Source organism: Loa loa (assembly GCF_000183805.2).
Source record: "Loa loa unplaced genomic scaffold supercont3.19, whole genome shotgun sequence".
Taxonomy (NCBI): Eukaryota; Metazoa; Nematoda; class Chromadorea; order Rhabditida; family Onchocercidae; genus Loa; species Loa loa.
In genome coordinates, this window is record NW_018108199.1 from 415,319 (window position 1) to 436,523 (window position 21,205).

Consider the following 21,205-nt stretch of genomic DNA (forward strand, 5'->3'; position numbering starts at 1 on the left):
TGCATATATATACATATATATTATATACATATATATACATGCATGTATATATGTATATATACATATGTATATATATGTGTACATATATATGTACTGTAATCTATGCAAGCTCTTTGCGTTTTAAATTAAATATAAAAATTACTAAATAAAACTGAATCAAAGGTGCAGTAAATTCATGGAGACATAAGTAAGAAAACGAATGTCCAAATTAACTGTTATAAAAAAATCTACAAAATTAGAAGGCTTTTTAAAAAAGTATCCCTTCCACATCAAACAACTTTCTCGGTTATTTCCTTTTCAATGCACTGTACTTCTTCATGCTATCGTTTCAGTGTACCTTATTTCATACTTTCTTCAGCTTACTATACTACCTCTAGTTCCAGTGTATCCAGCTCGTCCTGAGATACCGCCACTACCACCACCGCCAGTGATTGCGATATTTGAAGAGGTGATGCCAGAAAATGAACTTGAACCACCGTCATAACCAGTGGTGCTCGATTTCTTCGTAGCTCCCATCCATACATTTGCTGCACCTGCCGCTTTTGATTGTAGATAACTGCTTGCAGCTGCATATACTGCTGCGTCATAGCTGTTGTAATTTGAAGCTGCAACAAAAAGAACTTCGAAGTTCCCGATAACTAAGTTTAAATTCCAACCATCTTTTAAAGTTTCGGAAAAAAAGAGAGATGAAAAATACAAAACGACAATGGAATAATCAAATTTGGATTCAGACATGAAAATTTTTATTCGAAAAACTTCAGCATTCAATTCACTTCCTTACTTGAAAATTTCTGAAAAATACTTGAACTGCTCGTTCCGGTTGTTGACGATGTGTTAGCCGGTTGACTGGTTACTGCTGTGCCGATGCGAGTAACGCCTACATAGGAATTGTTGCTTGTTGGATTTGCTGCAGCCGAAGCAGCAACAGCTGCCGCCGCAGCTGTGCGCAATGTATTCGTATACTCTACAACAAAAAGGCAATTTCAATTTCGAGCAGTGAACAGCAAAAATTCTTACATTTAAAGTAATATAATATTCTTCCAACAAAATTTTTGTAGCAGCGTGACTAAATCTAAGACTAAAACAAAGTAGCAACAAACGACCTAAGTATAATAAGGTTAGTACAAGGGAAAGATATACGCTGTAAGACTTCAAAGTTTGGAAAATTAATCCCATAGCGCAAACAAGTAACAGTTGAGGAAATGCCAACACAAAATGGCGTAAAATTGTAGAAGTGCAAGAAAACAAGCAGTCCACGCGCTGATTTCTAGCAAAGACTCTAAAGAGAACCCGAAGCGATGGAAAAATGTTCTGAAGGGCAAGTAAAAAGAAAGAAACAAGCCTGATAACGAGGTGTAAGTACCGCCTGTTGAAGGGACTGAACCGACGGTACTATATGAATCCGTCAGTCGTGTTGCAGTGTGCCCTGGATATGCCGCTGCAGATGCACTTACAACACCAGTTGCTGCTGCAGCTTGCAACTGCAAATTACTGTAGTTCTGCAAATTTTCCTAACATCAGTTTATTATTTTAGATGAAGTGAACAGAAAACTAAAAATTAACTAAATACAATTAAAAAACATACAGATGTCAGCAGCAACACCTGAACTAATTAACAAAAAATATAATCTTCCAATTGCAGCTTCCACCATCTCTCAACCACGATGGGTATAGTATAACCTGGTACCACCGCCCACTTTTTTCAAAATTCAAAAAATAATTTCCCAAGAAAAGAACCCTTGCAACCTGTTGCACTTGTTGCTGCTGTTGCTGCTGCAGAGATGCTACAGCCGCTGCAGTTTGTCCATATTGCGCATACGCCGCTGCAGCCGTAGGATTCGCATACGCAGCATAGGGTGATGCAGTAGGAGCTGCTGCACTTGAAAAACTAAAAACATGCTATACTATCACCACACTACATTGTTATTACTGTAGCATAAATTGTCGTTGAAGGTAATATATGCAATATTTTTGAACACAACAAATTAGAATAAAGTGACTGTCTAATTCCAACACTGTTTTGAAGCAAGACTTTATAAAATGTTCAATGTTTGATTAGCAATTTCTAAAGCTGAAAAGATTTTCTAGAGAAAATTCCAAGACTTTACCCATTTATCACCCATTACAACATAGTGACTAAGACTCGCATAAATCTGTATTATAATTTTCAAATTTGATCATCAGGAAAATGTGATTCACACGGATAGCGAGCCTTACCGCCGACGTCAATAATAATCGGTAAAACGTACCCCTGAGCCAAGTCATTTTAATCCTGAATTGTCTAAGATTATTATTATTTCCGAGACATGGAACTTCAAAAAGTTCTTCACCTAGCATAGACACTAGTCGGATTTGTAGCTCCTACAGCAGCACCAAGTGTAGGAGTATGTGGAGTCGGCTGCGACTGTACCGTTGCATTATAAACCGCAGCAGCAGCTGGCGAAGTTGCATAAGTTGAATTATAACTTCTGAAATTGCACTAGCTTATAACAAACAAAGAAAAGCACAAATCAGAAAATTAAAAGGCACTAAAATACAACAAACTAATTTTTGGACAAACTGTTCTTCTTTCTTCGAAACTCTTACTTCCTCCACATTTGCTTCCATGGTGTAAAGTAATTTTCAGGACACTTTCTACCGCTCTTTCTCAAAAAGTCCGTGGATCTTCATCCACACCTTACCAATCTTTCAGCATTACTCAAGCACAATACTAATTAACCTCTGTAATAACATTAGTACACCCACCATGAATAGTTAACAAGGAAATCTCTTACAATTCCGATGAGATTACGAGAATAAAAGTCCCTTGGTCTTACTCAACTACTTGTGCGAATAATACAACTTCTGACACCACAGGTAATTATCACCAGATTAAGGTCAAATGGAGAGAAAACAGATCAAACGTGTAGTAAAGCCTTTCCTACACCTGTTATTTGAATTAGCCATCTCTCTTCCTGCTTCAGTAATTACTTTTACAAAAAAAGAAAAACTTACCCATACTGGCTTTGACCCGTGAAGCTGTACATCCTATAACTACGAATTCTTGGATTTCTCAAAAGACTGTCTCTCCCTGAACGGAATCAACAAATCTACAACCAAGAAAAGTTGCCGAAATTTTACTGGAATCAATGTTTTCGAGATATCCATCCACTTATAAAAACACCACGGATTTAGTCCATTTTTAACTTAAGTACGAAGACCAACTTCGTTTCCTCCAAGTAACCCTGATTCAAAGAAATTCACATAATTCTTTCCGGAACCCGCATGCTTATTAGCTCTCTGAAACTAAATCTCCCCCCTTTCTTCTCTATGTCCTTCCAGGCCACCCATTGGTAATTCAACGCCAGTTTGAAAAAATCGATATGTCCAACTACCGTAGCTCACTCCGACAACACTTCTTGCAGCCGTAAATTTATCGCTTCACCAGCCCCAACACCATCTACGGCACGAAACCGAAACTTTCCTCATTTGCCCCAGTTCCGATTCTCATGCCAAACGAAATATTCCTTACTAAGACGAGAAACGTTCATACGACAAAACTGCGTCGCAGTGGTAGCGCGAGAGAAGTCCAAATAAGCATAGCAAGATGTGCCACTAATTAACGAATTGATGGAACTGCAAGTAAATGAAAGGAAATTTTATTAAGGGACGTTCGGAAATAACAGAAAATTGACAGAACAAAAGATAAGTATTCTTCGCTGCAAACTGACAAATTAGCCTCACAAACTTTTATCTTAATACAATTAACAACCAAAGCAAAAACATGATTTGTAAAGTTAGAAATTCATTTATTTCTTCTCGGCTTTAATTTTTGCTTTCAGCACTCGTGCAACGATTTTCTGTTCTTCTATTAGGAAAGCACGAATAATGCGCTCCCGTACGGCTGCTGCTGAGAGGCAACCACCATAAGCACGAGTCACGCGCTTAAGGCGTTTCGTCATCTTATGTAGCTGGCGTGGCCTCGCCGGCTTGATCTGAAACAAAATGAACATAGAAATGCTGAATTCCAACTTTTAGTCATGTATGTTGCTGAAATTGTGCGATTACGAAGAACTAATTGGAGGATAAAAATAGAGGAAAGCTCTGAAAACGACTTCCGTACCATGTTTCCAATTTTGGAGCTCTAGTTTCCTAGTTAGTTTGACACTTTGATGTCAAAATTGACCAATTTGACTATCCTGTTATGGCATGTCGCATAATAGTTTGGGAACTGGGAAAAAGTGACACATGCATAATGCTTAGAACATCCCAATTACAATACTGTATGATTTTTCCAAAACGTGCCGCTAAGATTTAATGTACTGGATCAATAATGCTCAAAAGACTCCCTTCACTTACTCCCTTCAACTTTACTCCGGTATCGCCACATCGCGCTACAGAACCTTTCTTTTTTCTGTACAGAAAAACTACACGTCCACCTGGTGTTTTCGACACCTGCAAAACACATCAGCGTAAGATACAATAACGTTCACAGCTTGCGGACTAGGAAAAATCAATGTTACATATGAGAATCAATTACTTTAAAAGAGATCTCCTAAGTACAAACATACATGCAAGCGAAGTACAGAAATGACAGCTAGAAAATAATACGTAAGTAAAGCGAAACTTTTAGGAAACAGGAGGTAAAAGCTCATTTTATCCAGTCTCTTTGCTTTTCCTGCGACTCGTGCAACCTCATATATCTTCGGGGTTAGTGGGAAACTTTATCAAGTTCTATCTTTAAGTATGATAAAGCTACCTTGGTTTTATTGGATGTAGTGTTATAACAGAGGCGTCGACGATAAGTAAGTCGTTGCGGCATTTCTCCAATCTATAAAATTGCTAAGTGATGGACGATTTTGGCTAGAATAGACCCATTGAATTTGTCCCTTTGCATGCGAAAACGTCGACAAATTAGTTCTACTCACAAATTTCTTATGAAACATTGTTTATGAAATTTCCGAATCACAACCCCCCTAGTGGAATGACACCGCACAACACCACTCACGCGATTGTTACACGCGCCGTCAAACACCGAAGATTAGGACAAACGGAAGCTATCGTAACACAGCTATACTGGAGTCACTATGAAATATTGGTTTCACTGGCGTTGCTAGAGAGTGCAGTGCGTAGTTCTTTAACTGTGGATGGAGTTTTCTTTTAATTTTAGTTTTCTTGAATTGCGTATTTAACTGTTTTGCAAAACTTGTCGGGAACTATATCAGACTTCTAATTTTGTTGAAAAATTCTCGAAAAATATACATCTGGACAAAGTTTAAGTTCAGGAAGGGACAAGGTAACACAGTGAGATACTGATTTGGATGGCAAAACTGACACAGTTTTGGGGCTTTGTTTCCATAGATATCCGGTACCGCGGGTGAGTATTGATTTGTCTTGGACATTTTGATATATCAGCTTATTTAAAAGATGTGACTAATTCTGTTTACTATGTTTTTTTTATTTAAAAAGATATGTTTTGTATGCTTGTATGCTTGTTTGCATATATATATACATATATATATATATATATATATATATACATATATATATTGTGAATATACTAGTACAAAAGGTTGTGAGAAGTGGTGAGGTTCTGAAAACAGCATTTCTATATATATGCCAAACAATAAAAACTGAAATAATTTACATATAATCGCTCTTAGAATAATAATTAAAGACGTGGAACCCAATGGATACTGTTGCTAAACTTATGATGATTTGAAAAGCATGATTCTTTTCTTCGTGCATTTTCCTCTGTTCAGTTTTAAATTTTTTATTGTTTCCAATGCGTAATTTTTTGGATGACAAATATTTGTGTAAACTTAGTGTTGGTGATCTAAGCATCATCGTATTTGGTTCAAGTGACGTCTGCGTTTCAGGAAGTGCCGGGATTATGTCCGGTACGCATTTTCTAGTCGGAATATGTACTAACGATTATGTGATTTTGGCAGCGGACCGCTCATGCTTTGCATATGGAGCGATCATTGTTGCCGATGGTTAGTTTTTATCTCTGCAGGAAATTTCGTAGTTTAGTGTCATATTGATTAGGAGAGGGAATATGCAGAATTAGTTTAATGATAAGAGTGAAAAAATTATCTGAATGCTTCTGATTTCTTGGTTGCTTTAGATTAAGAAAAAAAAACCAACATAGAGAGAGTTTAAAGAGAGGGTGGTGACGTTAAAAACGTTAATGTGTATTTAATGGTAACATTAAAGACTGGTAGTACATTTATTTTCATGGAATTATTCTCTGAAAGTTAATGAAATTAAAACTTCTTTGAACTGACAAAAGGAACTGAATGAAGGATGAGGAAATTGTGAAGCATTTTAGGGAATTTTTTTTTTAAATTCATTAGAATATCTCCAAAATATGGAGATATTCTATAGATTATTTGCTCCGATAGATTATTTGCTCACATGATAAGGGTTTTGTCCATGTCTTTGTTCGGGAAAGTAAGCAATGTTTATATTCTGTATGTCGACAGATGAGGAAAAGAAATTTACCTTGGGTGATAAATTAGCAATGATATGCATTGGCGAGGATGGTGACGTGGCGCAGTTTGGAGATTGGTGCAAACGAAATATTCAGCTTTATAAACTTCGATATGGTAAGTAAAATTATTTCCACTAAGATACATACATTGAATAAAACATATTGCATTTTATCTCATGTATAACCTTTCAGCGACTTACTGACCTTTTCCCTTATTCGTACTATATAACTGGGAAAGTAAAAGTTTCCGATATATTGGTTAACATTTCGTGAACTAGTTCAGTGATGCAATCTTGGAATGTAAATGCATTTTTATGTCAAACTGTAACAGATGACACGTATGCAAATTGCGAATTTCGTATGTTAAAACGTATAGGCATATTTTTTCCTATTTTTATACATTCCGACGATTTACTGACTTTTTGTCTTATTGGTAACTCTTGTATTCTAAGCAATGTTGAGAGCTGGAATTTAAACTAGATTTCCGGAGACCGATTTCTGTGCCACTTTTTCCAGGTCCAATACATTGCAGGTTACGAAATGAGTCCACGTTCCAGTCATCATTGGATTCGTCGTAGTATCGCTGAAGCTTTACGAACACAAGATTATTACGTCGTTGATACACTGATTGGAGGTTATGACAGCATTGAAAACAAAGCTTTTCTTGGTTCCGTTGATTACTTGGGCAATGGTATTGCTGACCAGGTTAGTTATAATGTAAGATACAGTTATTCGGCAGTGACTGAATTATTTGTCATGCTTAGCTGTCTTTGGGAATGTTAAATAACAATATTACATTTGTTCCGGACTGTTTATGCAATAATTGTTGATATCTTTAGCCATATATATTTCGTGGATTCAGTGGACGACTATGCTATTCAATTCTGGACAAAACATATAGAAATGGTTAGTTTGTAGTAATATTTGGTATGTTCAACTTATCACCAAGATTGGCGTGGTATCATTTTTAATGATGATTTACTCTCAGATCTGACATAATCGTGCTTCCTGGAAGAAAACATTTTGCCATTACCATTAAATATAAATGAATGGCTCAAAAACTTTTTCCTTAAGAATATTTTTTCATTTTTTACTTAATCGAGTCGTTTTCTATGTTAAATTCTTCCAGATTCTTTGAATCCTGTACAAAAGATTTTCAATTTTAGTCCTTGATCCGAAATTATTTATTCTACGTTTAAAAGCAGTGTTTCAGACTTTTTATAGTTCTATCTTATTTTAGACATGACCGAAGCCGAAGGAATGGATTTGCTGAAGAAATGTCTACATGAATCGAAACGTCGTTTCATCGTTAATTTGCCTGCATTTGAAGTAAAGATTTGTAGTTCTGCCCATTTAGAGGTGGTGTTGAGAAATTAGGGTTTCGGTTCGAATTGAATTTGAAATATTATGAAAATCTTGAGAACATCGAATAAAGTCAGGAGAAACTTTGCTTTTATCATTTCAGTTTTTTTTTTTTTTTTCTAGCTGGGTAGATCACAATTATTTTGCTAAATTTTTCTTCAGGTAATGGTTATCGATAAGAATGGAACACGGCAGTTGGAGGATATCAAAGTTTAAATGCACTGCCTGTTCGTCTTGACTGTTTTCTTTTTTTTATTTTTAACTGCATTACGGCTGTTGCCTCTTATAAAGACTGCTTACTGATAAATAATTTTTAAAAACCATCCCTTGATGGACTCAACATTTTTCAGAAGTTTACGAATTCGAAGGAATCAGAATTGTAGAGATCTTAACATTCAAATTTGAAGATACCTGAAAATACATTGAAAATGATGCACAGTTTAGGATGTGGTAAGAATGATTTCTGAAAGAGCTTATATGATGTCTAGGATTACAGAGGGATTCGTTTAATTGTAACTTCAAGGATGGCTGATGATCACTGTGCTTTTTCAGTAAGAAAATTGCAAATATTTCCCTTCATTTCTCATTTCCTTTAATTACTCGTATTCCTTAATTACTGTTTTTGTCGCAGTTATGGGTTAACTCGATATATTCCAAATCAGTATTAATCTACTTCCACGTTTTCTGGGAACTTTGGATGCAGAAATATTGAGGTCGGAATGCAATAGAACTTTAAACATGGACATGTTTTCGCAACTGAAATGTCAGCAACTATTGCTGTTTCCTTTTTCGGTATAGAGGATTTCCTGATACTAACAGAATGATTTGGTGCCGACGCGTAAAGTTTCATTAAAATCAGAATGCAAGTGTGAAGAACTGCATCTGCTGGCGTTAAAAGGTCTGGAATCAATTTCGTGGAAAAATGGCAATGCAGCGATGTAATGCTTCGTTGGAGGGTTTTTTATAATGCTACCTTAGTTCATTATTCATCAGCTCAGTAATTTATTTTCATTACTTTATTCGCAAACAAAAAAGAAAAAGTAATCAATTTATGAATATAAAGCAATAAAAGGCACAACCAAGTGAGGTTTTAATATTCGGGGAAAGCAAGACCTATTTTATACATTAGGTAAGGTGGAGAGTCATTCCCTTGTCTTAACTTTCTCTCTGATTCCGGCTGATCTGTTTCACCTATGTATTCTTCTTCTGCATACAACTTCCTCAGTTCGGATTGCAATCGCTGCAACGAGTTGCTTCGTGGATAAAACATGATGATATGAAATTTGCCTCGACCGTACCGTATTAAACTCCCAATATATGCTCGGAACACCTTAATGTGAATTAGCACCTCAAACATGTCATCAGCTATCACTTTGAGCCATTGAGTGAACATTATATTTTGATACCTTGTGGCTTCTTCAAGCTTTCGTCGTTCATGAAGCTTTCTGGCGAAACCTTCCTGATCACATTGATATTCCCGAGCAATGAAACCAATTTTAGCGCAGTTATCGCGGAATTCCAGGAAGTCTTCACGGACAACCACCGCCGAATATAACTTATAATCACTGTCTTCGGCAATGAAGCAACTGGAACATGCTACCACAGAATCATGAAGTGCTTCATAGACTTCTAACCAGGTATTGGCTGACTGTTGTGGTACAGCTATGTAAACTGATTGGATATATTCCGTCTCGATGACAGTTTCCTCACGTACTAACCGAGCCAAATTCTGAGTGGCTAACGTTTCTTCAGCGGTGATGTATTCTGTGGCTATTTTCAGATTTTCCTTATACGTTGCAGCATTGTTCCGCATCTGTTGATCAAGATTACGAAAATGCTTATAAAACAGATGGCATAAATCAGATAATAACAAATATGGTGAGTATTTGGCCATATTCCACGAAAAATTAGTGATATTTTCACCATATGTCTGCTTCTGAACTACCAAATGCTCCAACAAATCAACATCTTCCAATCGCAGAACATCCTCGAAAGTACCCAACAAAGATCGGAGTAAATTTTCTACCGAATGATCCAGTTGCAGTAGGTCCTTTGATAATTCATAGAGTTCAGCTTTTGGGGCAGTTCGAAATTTTGGAATTGATATGCTCGAAAATGTAGCAAAGTTGAGAACGACAGCTTTCAATTTTAGCCAGCTAGCTTCAGCGCAATCTTCAATAGGCGCCGAAATGAGGAACATCTCCAAAGGTCTGAATGTTTTCCCGTTCTATCTGAAATCTTCAAATTATTTGAATTTAAATCATGAAGTCATTCTAGTGACAGGAGAATGACGAACTTGTCTTTTTTTTTTTTTTTTCGAACTTGTCTTTTTTTTTTTTTAGTTCTCTGGCTCAAAAATATTGCTTGTTTAATTTACTCCTTTCGGGTTTAACTTGCCAGCAATATTTGCGCATTATCTTCTGGAACTGCTTATAGCTTCCGCGGCACCCCGCCAATACTTTTCAGAACCATTAAATTCAATTCTGACGAAAAACTAGTTTACCTTGTCTACAATATATCGCACAACATATACTGATCCGGACTCGGAACTTTTGTTCGCTGTTACCTCTTATCAGTTCTAGCGCGAGCACGAAGCTGAAGAATAGATAATCATAAGCCATTAAGGTTACAATATAACAAAAAAACGAAATGTCAAACATATCAGTGATCATTCTAGTAGTCCGAATCATGAGGACATCTCCAAATGTCTCGAATTTCAGGACTTGGCGCTTATTTTCTTAAGCACTAATCTAATTCCGCAAATCGTTTGAATTATTGCGTTCTTAGAGTCGTGGAAATAAATCGGATTTATTGATTTTTTTTGAAAAGGTCTATTTATTGTTTATTATCTCTTAAACAAATTAAATAAGTAAGCGATGAGAGAGTTCGATTTTATGGCAAATATGCAAGGTGAAAAAGACGAACCGAGCAGGCTGAGATAAAAGTAGGCCCTGCAAGTGGACTTTTACTCTCGATTGAGGCAGAAAACGACGACAAAAACAAACCAGTGTGATGATGGCCAGCGGTCACTATGTGTTCTTTCAATAAGAAAACTGTGCAGCACTGAAGGGCAGTACTGTAAAAGGAAGACTATGCGATGGCTAACAAATTAAATCGGACCACGCCCCTTACTAGAGGTCGAAGGGACACATAGTAACCTTTCCCCTTTAAAAAAAGAATTTTTCTCTCATAGCTTTTGGCTTTAGATCTTTTAGAGTAATGGAATAATTAAATTACGAAAAAGAATTTTATAATTTTGAAATATTGGCTTAATTCATATTGAATTCAATAAAAAATAAAATGAACAATTGCAGAAATTCTGAGCTACTGTGACAAACCAATCCACTGACTTCGAATTTTGCTTACTTCATGGCAAGATTAAATAATGAAAATTGTTCGGAATAAACTGACCTTCTCTGAACATGATCTTAGTTGATATACAAACACGGATCAGGAAGAATTTTCTCGAATTTAATTCAGCTAATAGCTCTCTTCAGGAGATCATGAAATTTTTCTACCAAATATATGCATGATAGTTAGGGGAAGTGTAGAAGGTTTGACAGATAACCTCAGAAGGTTACAAATCACCGCCTAATTAAAATCTTGCTGTAATATGGACTGTCTGTTAACACATTCAGCACTCTAATTTTTACTTTTTTTGTGGGAAAAACCGAAAGCTTTGTGTGCAAGCATCAAGTGAACGAAAAAGTATATGATTTACTGTCTTGTGATTGGAGCTCTTCTAGTCCAAAGAGTACCAAATCCGTTTGGCACTGTTTAGACTTAAATTAATCTATCTCGACAAGGTGAAATTTTTAGCAGTTGTTAGAAGTTATGTTCAGTGGACGATTTTTTTCCAGTAGGAATTGAAAATAGGAAACTGTTGCAATGTTGTAGTGATCATTGATAACAGCCAATCCAAGTTTGTTGCTCATATCAATCGAGTGAATCAAATTTAAGCATATACTACGGAAATTCTTCCATGAATCAAAAAGAAATGGACAAGCAGGAGCAGTTCAATTTAATCTTCAAAAAAGCAAATCCTCCTTTTTGCTACATTTTGCCATGTATCATTTCTATTGAAAGCTTCTATTCTTTCATCATTATTTGTTAAATTTGTTTGAAGTTGCCGAATTAACCAAATATTCTTTTCTTCTCTTTTTAAACTCTTTTCAAATTGTCATAACCAAACCAAAAATTTAGGAAAATAAAAAGGAAAGCGAGATGCGACATATTGAAAGCACTTCCAACAAAAAAAAGCACGTTTAGATAGGATAACCACGTATACCATATAATAGAAAGAACTGGTCTGACACTTAACAAAAAATTCGTTCGAGAATATGAACTGAAAACACATCAACGAAAAAGGATTGACTTCGCTTAAGTATATGAATTGAAAGCACGTTCGAGAAAACTGGCAATTGACGTATAACTTGTGGAAGATGTAACCGATTTGGCACTATTTTAGAATACCCAGTCAGTTTCGATGGTATATAATCAATAAACTTGCTGGAATATTTAGTAATGAAGTCATATCTAAGGTAAAGGATGATAGCCAAAAATATGAATAATAATTTAATTTCATTATAATCTGTCTTGTCAAGATAACTTAAATTTTTCTACTCTTGTATGGAAGTCGGACCACCTGTCTTGTCAAGAAAAACTTCGTCTGATTCAGAAACTGAATTTTGCTAATGAGGAATTTTTTCTATTACCTTAATTTATTCTGTAATTATTTGCTTACTCTTTGTTTGACTCTGAAACAGAAGAATTCAACATGAATTGCTAAATTCTTTTTTCCTATTTCAGAATCAAATAAAGAATAAGCAAATAATGCTTCAGATAAGATAATCTTGATAAGCTAATTGATAAAATGGAAAGTTAGCAGTGACGGATTCAATTCAGTTTTTTTGCACTCTGAGAAAGTGACAGTAGGAACATAACAAAGCCTTTTCCATTCTGCAAGGCCATCCAGCAAGCACACATTTAAATCTGCGTTGGAAAATTGCCTTCAGTTTCCATAACTTTTTCATCGTTCGAGCTTCAGGAATTCCTGGTAAAATATTGATACTTCTATTGACTATCTGTAAAATGTATCAAGTTTGAGTCATTTAAGCAGAATGAAAAGTATTTGAAAGACAATTTGAAATAAATGATTAAACACTTGGTGATCTAATTAGTTTCATTAAAATGAAATTTAAATTTAAACTGATTCAGTTTGATTGAAACTTACAAAAGTTGACTCGTTAATTTTTAATTAAAATGAAATTTAACTGATAGAAATCAATCGATTTTCCGGATTTGCTGTAAATTTTTATCATCCTTTTTTCATGAAAGTTTTTGTTCTCATAAAGCTATGTTAGACTAACTTTAATGGAATTAAGACAAATTAAATCCAAAATTTTCCCATAACAGTAGCTTAGTAATTGAATTGGTATTTTATAACCTTACTAATCCGGACACTCTTAAACGTACACAATTCAAATATTCATCATATCGTCTTTCCAATTTTCTGAACAGTTTACCACCAGCGCCCTCTCTCCATCTCATTATACGCTCGGCAAAAAGATGCACAGTATCTTTTTCACGTCGGATATGTTGACGATATCCGGCATCAATTGATCTAATGTGATCCAGATAATCTCCTATTTGTGATGGATGTCTCGAGAAATCGATGCTCTCCACCAGTTGCGATTCATTATATTGAACTGGCAATACACATATAGGCCAAAATTCCTTCAAAAACTTTTGAACCTTTATCTTTAAAGAATCAATTTATTTAATGAGTCATGATGCAAAATTTTTCAGCCTCGTGCTTTGAATATGCGCAAATATTACGTTATATTCGTGATAAATATCATGCAAAAGTTAGAAGTTCTTTCAGGTAAGCCGAAATATTGATCATCAGCTGAACAATGATCCTACCTGTTGCGCACGATACTTTTTGATTAATTTCTCAGCTTTTTGTTCAATTTCAGACATCACTCTTAAACAAAATAACATTGTCATGACATTGCAACAGCAACCACTTAACAATCTTCTCTCGTTAAGCCACATACTATCAAGTTCCTAAAAACGCTCACAGATTGCCAATCATCCAAATTTGCCGATATGAAGAGACACCAATGACAAAGCAATATGAACAAAACGAAATGTTGTACATTTATGGCTCTCTTGAAAAATATTCAGCACCTCTTTCCCCCCTCCCCCCCCCCCCCTTATCGTCTTCCCTTTCGTCCTGTATCTTCGTCAAACAATAATAATTCTTATGATTTAATTACCTGAGCGCTCTCTTTCTTTATTAACTTCATGGCAGCCAAGAAATGAATCTTTTGCTTTACCATTAGCTTAAGAAAAAGTGAGCTGCAAACAAGAAATAAAGATTAAAGAGAAATTTTAACCTTCCTGATCACTCTGATTCCATGATAGAGTGAATTCCGCCCAGGATTTCGCATCCATCGTTGCGTTCTGCTCAGATGCTGCGAGATTGTCCGATCGCTATATGGTAGAAAAGGAGATTGCGATATTAAATACTTCATCCTTCTACGTCGGGGCGATTCTTCATGTTTGCAAAACTTGTGCCATCCGCCCATACGTTCAAACTTACAGGGTAACCCAGCACGATATAGCATGCGCTCGCGATGCCATTCGTAACGCACCATTCTTTCGTTATTTACAGATTCATCATCGTCGGATTCATGTCCACGTTTTGAAGCTTTCATTATCGATAACAATTTCAGTAAAAAAATAACCTGAAGTGCGATTCTTAACTATTCAATCAAATCCAATTCTGAACCGTTGATAGTTCTGCACATACTGAACAACCGGATACTTACTGATAACAAAGATCAACTGAATATTTTGTATGCAATGAATAATCACGCAGTTAGTAGCCAACATACTGTACTGAACAACCGGATACTTACTGATATCTTTTTTGAAATGTTTTGCTGATACAAAGATCACCCGCTGTCATAGGGCAATGATCTGGGTATTACTGGGATACAGATGCTTACTTGGTTTCTTTTAAGCTTATCCAAAAATCTTAAAGTGAGAATAATTCAAAACATTTACAAATCATTTACAAGACCGCCAACTACTGTCCTGTTAATAATACCTCACAGTTAACTAGACCATTTCAACTACAGTTCAAGCACTAATCATTCCATTTCCTCATTACACCCAATCGGTAATAGCTTTCGATCTACCGATCTTTTTTGTCATGCCAGAAAATGAAAGTTTCGAATTTTGTTGCAGAAGCAATTTCAATGAAGACTTAATGAAGACTGCTCCAACATTTTTATAACTCCGATCTCAGACATCATTTCAATCTCATAGCTCGAAAATAATCTTAAAAAAACAATCAGATTCTTGAATGACTAAGCTTATAGAACTATTTTCGACAAATGCTGTTAATATATTCCAGATATATTCCATTTGGATATATTCCCAGATATATTCCATTTTTCCATTTTTATTTCCCGTTAATATATTCCATTTGGAATATGTTAACATATTCCAGATTTAAGCTTTAAGCATCTTGTAATTCTACAGTAAGCCGAGTCTTTCAACAACTACAACCGGATCTCGAAATGATATATAAGTGCAACACTGGACTAAATATTTATATTAGCCCAACCTTCATGATATCTCCATAAAGATTGGCATTTTTAATTATAGTGTTCAAAAACCTCGGTTGTTTGTTTTAATATTTAAGTATCATTGATATACATTTTCAAATTGTTTTCATCTCCAAAAATCCCTCCAAATATCCTTGAAAAATCGATCGTAAAGGTCAAGCGACTCTTCGCTTGTTGACCTTATCCCTGACGCTGTACTTTCACCCGTTCTGTCCAATCCCATACGTAATTGATGGACACCACTTCATCCAACAGATTTGTTTCTGTGAACAAACAAACAATTGAATAAGAATGATAAAAATCAGAAGGTTTGCCTTAATATAAGTCTTATTTGTTACCTTGGTCCTAGGCCTGTTTTTTGTCGACCAGACATTACTTCCATATATTGCAAAAGAATGGTCAACTTATTTCTTCATCACTAGAAATAGATGCAAAGAGTCTGGTAAAAAAGACATAATACACTAAATTTTAGACTACAGAATATTCGAATTGAGAGACAACGCAAAAATGAGCTGAATTGTAACAAAAGTGCTATTTCAAGATCAATTGTAACAAAGGTAATAGCATGCAAATTCTTGTCATATTTCTGAGAGCTCGCACGATATATAATCAAAACCGGAACGGTTCCATAACGGTTCATAAACCGGAAAGTGAAAAGATCGGAAAATACGTAAATAACTTGTTCAAGTCTGATAATTACGCATCTGATTTGAGAGGAATTCAAAACCATAGAAGTTCATCACCACTCACAGGTAATGCTGAGGTGAATGAATGATGGTAGTATCATACTTTACTATCAGTCTTTCCCTTCTCTCATTCATATTCTCTATTTCATCTTTTCAACTGTAATTTTCATTTCATCTCTTCAAAAATACTACTTGCTATTTGCTATTTTTCAGTAAATCCTGTTAAGGTCAAACACTTCCTCTCTCTTATCCCTGACCCTAACCGATCGATGATGCATTGTTTTCCTCATTTCTGTAGTTGGCGAAGAAGAATACTCAATTGTATGAAAAATCCGGAAGAATTTGATAATGAGGGAAAATATAAAATTAAGTCAAATAAATTTAGAATTTAAATGAAATTAAACAAAATGCCGTATAAAAATGGCGAAATTTCTGGAGATTGTTGAAAAAGCGAAACATTATGTGCAAAAAAAACGTTTTTTTTCTTTTTTTATATTGTAGAAATGAAAACAATAAATAACAACGAATTTGAGTGATTCTTCTCCAATTGCAGGGATGACGAAAATGTGATGTCCAGAAGTTGTGCACCATCGATCGGTCAGGGTCACGGATGATATCATTATCCACAAAATAACATATTTTTAACCTTAACAGGATCTACCGATACAGCTGTGATACAAAAGCTGTGAAGATAATAAAGATGATGATAATTATTGCAAAAAGACAAGTTTTTTAATGATTATTTTAGTGAGCCAAAAAAGATACATTTTAGTACAACACATCTTTTTCAGTGGTAATCTTTACTCTAAAATACTCGTCCTGTTCCTCTTTGAGAATACTTATACATGCTGTCAGGTATAAGAAAAGATTATCTCATTCTTCATCCAATAACATGCATCTAAACTTGGGAAGTACGAAATTATAAGACAATGAATTCGTCCACAGTGGATTCCCCCGATAGCTTATCATTTTATAAAGGAATCTGAGCTGGAAAATCTGATGAGATAAATCTGAATTTAGAGTTGAAACTTAACATTTTGACAGATGTTTTAAAAATTTACAACGATGACAATAAACAACTATAAGATCCATTGAGGATCCATGGATACTTTCATACTTAAAATATTTAAGTATTAATTAGAATGAACCAACATATCGAATTTTAGATCCGAATATTTCCTTTCGATCACCATAGAAAAGTGAAATAATAGAATAATATTGGGCAAGGAATTAATCGCGAGTTGGTATAATGAATATCACAAATTTTAATTATTTAATATTCAATAATTTTTATTAGGGCAGTGAATGGATGAATTGGAAAAAAATTCATGGAGAACTGATGACTTTACGGAATCTGTTCAATTCTCGTAAATCAGGAAAATGACGATATATGACTTTTTTCTTAATCCTGTATTTATTATCATCATGATGTATTAGAACGAGAACGTTTTAGTTGCTGCACTTTTTGCTTCATTATAGAATTTGCAAAAGCCCTCCGGTACTATCATATACCATGGTATAGGATCAAATTATACTATCGGGAAGCATTTCAAAATATATCGATAAAATGAGAAAAGCAAAAACCAATCACAGCAGTCCAAGGAGTTCAATGCCAATCAGGACTGATAATACGAAATAAACAAAACATTGATACAACAATGTCATAGTTTGCCGTTGAAAGCTTTAAAGGGAGATTCCATGTTCTTACCTGAAGTAACCTCATCATTTAATGCATTCCAAATCCGTCAGTTTAATGTGTTTTTTGGTTTATCGAGTTTGGTCCGCAAGACTTCAACCAGCTTGATAATAAAGACTGCTATTAATGTTGCAGAAATTAATTCCTTGCTCTTCAACTAATCATTTTTTATTGAAGCAGTTAAAAATAAAACATTACCACGAATTATAATGAATAACAAAAGTAAACCAATAATAACAAAACTAACATACTTAACCCACTATTAGCACATATTGACTACATCTCCTCATGGATTATTATTCCTTTCCAATCTATAGGTAGCATAATGGTCTTCATTTGGTCATCCAGCGTAGACATGTGTTCTCCGTGTTGTCCTACCTTAAGCTAACACTTTAGTTTTACTCATTTTATGGAAATAAGAAGAACTTCCTGCTGGAAACGTGAAAAGCTCTACGATTTGGGAGTTTCAAGTATAAGAATTCAAATATTCAGAAGAAATCAAACAACTTCAGTGAGAAGTTTGTTACGCCTTTCTTCAATCATCATTATTGCTTTCTTCTCCAAAGCCTTCTTTTCCTTCAACAGTCCTTGCATAATTTTCTGAAATTCCTCGTGATCCTCCAACTCCCGATCATATTTTGAATAAACCTGAATAAGTGCGCAACTAAGTTCCTTCCTGTTATATTTTATAAACCAAAAACAAAGCCTGAATCTCACTTTAAAGAAAATAACTAAATTTGTTAAATTAAACTGAAAAAAAGGAACACATAATGAACTTCAATGCTAAAAAATACGCTAAAAAAATGCATGCTAAAAAATAAATGCATTCAGGATAAGAGAATCGAAAAAGAGGTATTTCAGCCCTAACTTCACATGCCATAAATCGACATCTTAGGAAAATTAGTCGTGCAGATGCTCAGAGATTCCTACTTTCAGAATTTGAATTTGTGACTTGAATGTAATTTCTTTAAAGTAAACCTATTTGCTTAATAAAGACACAGTTCTATGAATTAAAATATTATATTTATTAGACACTATGAAAAACATTCTGCTGAATTAATGCATGAAAAAAGACATAGAAGATTGAAAAAGTCAATTTACACTACATAAAAAATTTCAAATGGTAGAAAATTCAAATTTACTTCATTTAAGGCTTTTTTATATTCATTAAGCAATTTCTTGGATGCAACATTTGCCACATTTTCACGTCGTTCACGTGTTATCCGCGGTAACGAGATGTATAATACAGCACCTTCCTGACGTGGAGTCACATTAAGTTTTGATTGCTCAATAGCGAGACGCGCTGACTTTATCACTGCTGGATTATCAGTGAAATCCACGGAAATCAATAGTGGGTTCACTAGTTTGATTCGTCCAAGCGTATTTAACTTGTACTGCTGCAAATTCAGTTTCGAAGTTTAACATTATCTAAACCAATTTAATGTTGCTATTTTAAAAATACTTCGACAATTTTAGACCTGAATTTAACTTTATTAGGAAAGAACTAGGTTGAAAATAGGCAGAAAAAACCAGAAATTGAAATATGATACAACACTCATGACATTTGAACTATAACACATCAAAAGAAAATGTGTAATCTAGAATTCCAGATTGAACATTACCTTTCCGTCCTCTGTTTTCACCACGAAATCTTCATAGGTTCGCAAATCAGCCTTCAGTGAAAGACTTTTAGTAAGTTCCTGTACGAAGATATCCTCCAAGCTTTTCATTTCCTTCACTCCATGCTGTATGACAAAATCACAACTATACGCTTTAGCTGGATCGCCAGTACTGTCACCAACATCATCATCATCAAATCCTTTACTAAAAAAAAATAATTTCAACAGATCTTTCAAATTTGAAAGTAGAAAAATTAATAGCAACAAATAAAGGAGTGGTCTCCTAATTCTGAGGAATATAATTCTGAAGTATAGTCACGGACATTTACAATAATACCATAATATAATATTACGTATAAGCCCTTTTCCTGAATATGATTCTAGTTCAAACAACAGAAAAAAGAGCAATATAAGAAATACGAAAGATTAAATCTTTCTAGTCTTTTCCAAACAGAGATCAACATGGAGATAATTCAAAAGTCGAGCAGGAAATATAGGATTCTTTATCCTTCCTACCATTAAAAGTCCCTATTAAATCAAACAACTCTAACCGGAAAAAAAATCAAGCCTCAGATATCCAATAGCTAAACACAAAACCACAGTTAAACTGACATATCACTTTTACAGATATGTTTTGGAACAGAAAAATACCTACTACTTTTGCTTTGCGTTTCTTCTTCAGATAGAGAGGTGAGCAATGTAATTCTCGGAGGTGTGTTAGTTGACATAATGATGCGCCGCGATAAGGCGTTACTCGCAGATATGCCTTCATTCTATCAGGCCTTATGTCGATTCCCTGTTTTTGAAAGATATTTATAGTGAGCTGGAAATTGACGAATCTTTGCCACGAACGAAACATCCTAAAAAGAAAAAAAAATAAATTATAGCTTTGAAGATTCAAAGCAAATGTACAAGAGAGTTTTTTAAACTGAATTTCCTCGTATTTCCTGACTGCTTACTGTACACGACTTTAACATTGTTAAACGAATGTCTAATGTTCCTCTTCGCCTTCTACCATTAGAAATTTCAAAATACTCTGCATATATTTAAAATTCTTCTGGAACGAATAACAATGAATCGTCTAATTATCCTCCATTGATTTCCATTAAAGTCGGTGGTAGAGTGTCATGAAAGATCGAAGCTCAATCGATTTTGCTCAAATAATGATCCACCAACCACTTCTTTTTTTGTTTTTAAACTGCCCAAAGTTTACCGTCAAGTTACAAATGTTTAGCATCCCTCTCGCAATTAGATTTTTGGTATTAAAATTTACATAAAAAATTGAAATCAAAAAGCATTTTCAGAAAGATCCTTTTGGTCCGGAATTCCTCAGGAAAAATGTACCAATTCAGAAGCAGCACTTCAAATCAAGTATTACAGTTTTCAGTATACCGGATCAAACTGCAAGTATTTCACTTGAAACAATAAAAGTGACATTCAAAGTTTTATTTTTCTTTTACAAAAATGGAAAGGCACAATTCGAAATTCCAATAAAAGGACCAATTTAAAACAAAGATTCTCAGTTAAAAATCAATGAATTGTGAAAAGATAGACCTCGTATTTAAAATCGCAAAATATATATAAGTATAAAATATAAAATACAAAATATAAAATATAAATATGAATATAAATAAATAAATAAACAAACAAATAAATAAATAAATATAATATATATATATATATATATATATATATATATATATATATATATATATATATATATATATATA

General features: G+C 34.5%; 6 protein-coding genes across 6 annotated transcripts in view; 1 reads left to right on the forward strand and 5 right to left on the reverse strand.

Annotated features, from left to right (window-relative positions):
* Positions 1-3,096, reverse strand: part of LOAG_16793 (DZF family protein) — a 14,169-nt gene extending 11,073 nt beyond the window's left edge. Inside the window, exons 1-6 of the mRNA XM_020449451.1 lie at positions 2,995-3,096; positions 2,331-2,468; positions 1,738-1,888; positions 1,343-1,499; positions 782-964; positions 372-605 (exon numbers count right to left, since the gene is read on the reverse strand). Of these exons, the coding sequence (XP_020307038.1) occupies positions 372-605; positions 782-964; positions 1,343-1,499; positions 1,738-1,888; positions 2,331-2,468; positions 2,995-3,026 (895 nt within the window). The 5' untranslated portion in view covers positions 3,027-3,096. The remainder of the gene's footprint in view (positions 1-371; positions 606-781; positions 965-1,342; positions 1,500-1,737; positions 1,889-2,330; positions 2,469-2,994) is intronic.
* Positions 3,097-3,631: 535 nt separating this feature from the next.
* Positions 3,632-4,997, reverse strand: LOAG_05257 (50S ribosomal protein L34e). The gene is made up of 3 exons (XM_003140794.2): positions 4,739-4,997; positions 4,339-4,434; positions 3,632-3,974 (listed from the first exon to the last, which is right to left on the reverse strand). The coding sequence occupies exons 1-3, from the start codon at positions 4,799-4,801 to the stop codon at positions 3,789-3,791; spliced, it is 345 nt and encodes a 114-aa protein (XP_003140842.1). The 5' UTR covers positions 4,802-4,997; the 3' UTR covers positions 3,632-3,788.
* Positions 4,998-5,764: 767 nt separating this feature from the next.
* LOAG_05258 (proteasome subunit beta type 2) lies at positions 5,765-8,050 on the forward strand (the record flags this gene model as incomplete). Its single annotated transcript, XM_003140795.1, has 6 exons — positions 5,765-5,975; positions 6,465-6,587; positions 7,005-7,177; positions 7,312-7,378; positions 7,713-7,801; positions 7,997-8,050. The coding sequence occupies 6 exons, from the start codon at positions 5,765-5,767 to the stop codon at positions 8,048-8,050; spliced, it is 717 nt and encodes a 238-aa protein (XP_003140843.1).
* Positions 8,051-8,924: 874 nt separating this feature from the next.
* LOAG_05259 (hypothetical protein) lies at positions 8,925-10,034 on the reverse strand (the record flags this gene model as incomplete). Its single annotated transcript, XM_003140796.1, has 1 exon — positions 8,925-10,034. One exon carries the CDS (start codon positions 10,032-10,034, stop codon positions 8,925-8,927), a length of 1,110 nt encoding a protein of 369 aa, XP_003140844.1.
* Positions 10,035-12,735: 2,701 nt separating this feature from the next.
* On the reverse strand, positions 12,736-14,556 carry LOAG_05260 (hypothetical protein; the record flags this gene model as incomplete). The annotated part of the gene is made up of 4 exons (XM_003140797.1): positions 12,736-12,918; positions 13,310-13,570; positions 13,760-13,903; positions 14,236-14,556. The coding sequence occupies 4 exons, from the start codon at positions 14,554-14,556 to the stop codon at positions 12,736-12,738; spliced, it is 909 nt and encodes a 302-aa protein (XP_003140845.1).
* A 3,798-nt stretch (positions 14,557-18,354) lies between these two features.
* LOAG_05261 (ribosome recycling factor family protein) lies at positions 18,355-20,334 on the reverse strand (the record flags this gene model as incomplete). The annotated part of the gene is made up of 4 exons (XM_003140798.1): positions 18,355-18,504; positions 18,999-19,253; positions 19,479-19,675; positions 20,127-20,334. 4 exons carry the CDS (start codon positions 20,332-20,334, stop codon positions 18,355-18,357), a joined length of 810 nt encoding a protein of 269 aa, XP_003140846.1.
* Between the last annotated feature and the right edge of the window lie 871 nt (positions 20,335-21,205).

What these genes read in the sequence shown, in the direction of transcription:
- LOAG_05257 (XM_003140794.2), bottom strand. Translation starts at nt 4,801, where the DNA reads ATGCCGCAACGACTTACTTATCGTCGACGCCTCTGTTATAACACTACA. An exon ending in CTACATCCAATAAAACCAAG is followed by an intron (nt 4,435 to 4,738) that starts GTAGCTTTATCA and finishes TGTGTTTTGCAG; the next exon opens with GTGTCGAAAACACCAGGTGG. An exon ending in CCGGAGTAAAGTTGAAGGGA is followed by an intron (nt 3,975 to 4,338) that starts GTAAGTGAAGGG and finishes ATTTTGTTTCAG; the next exon opens with ATCAAGCCGGCGAGGCCACG.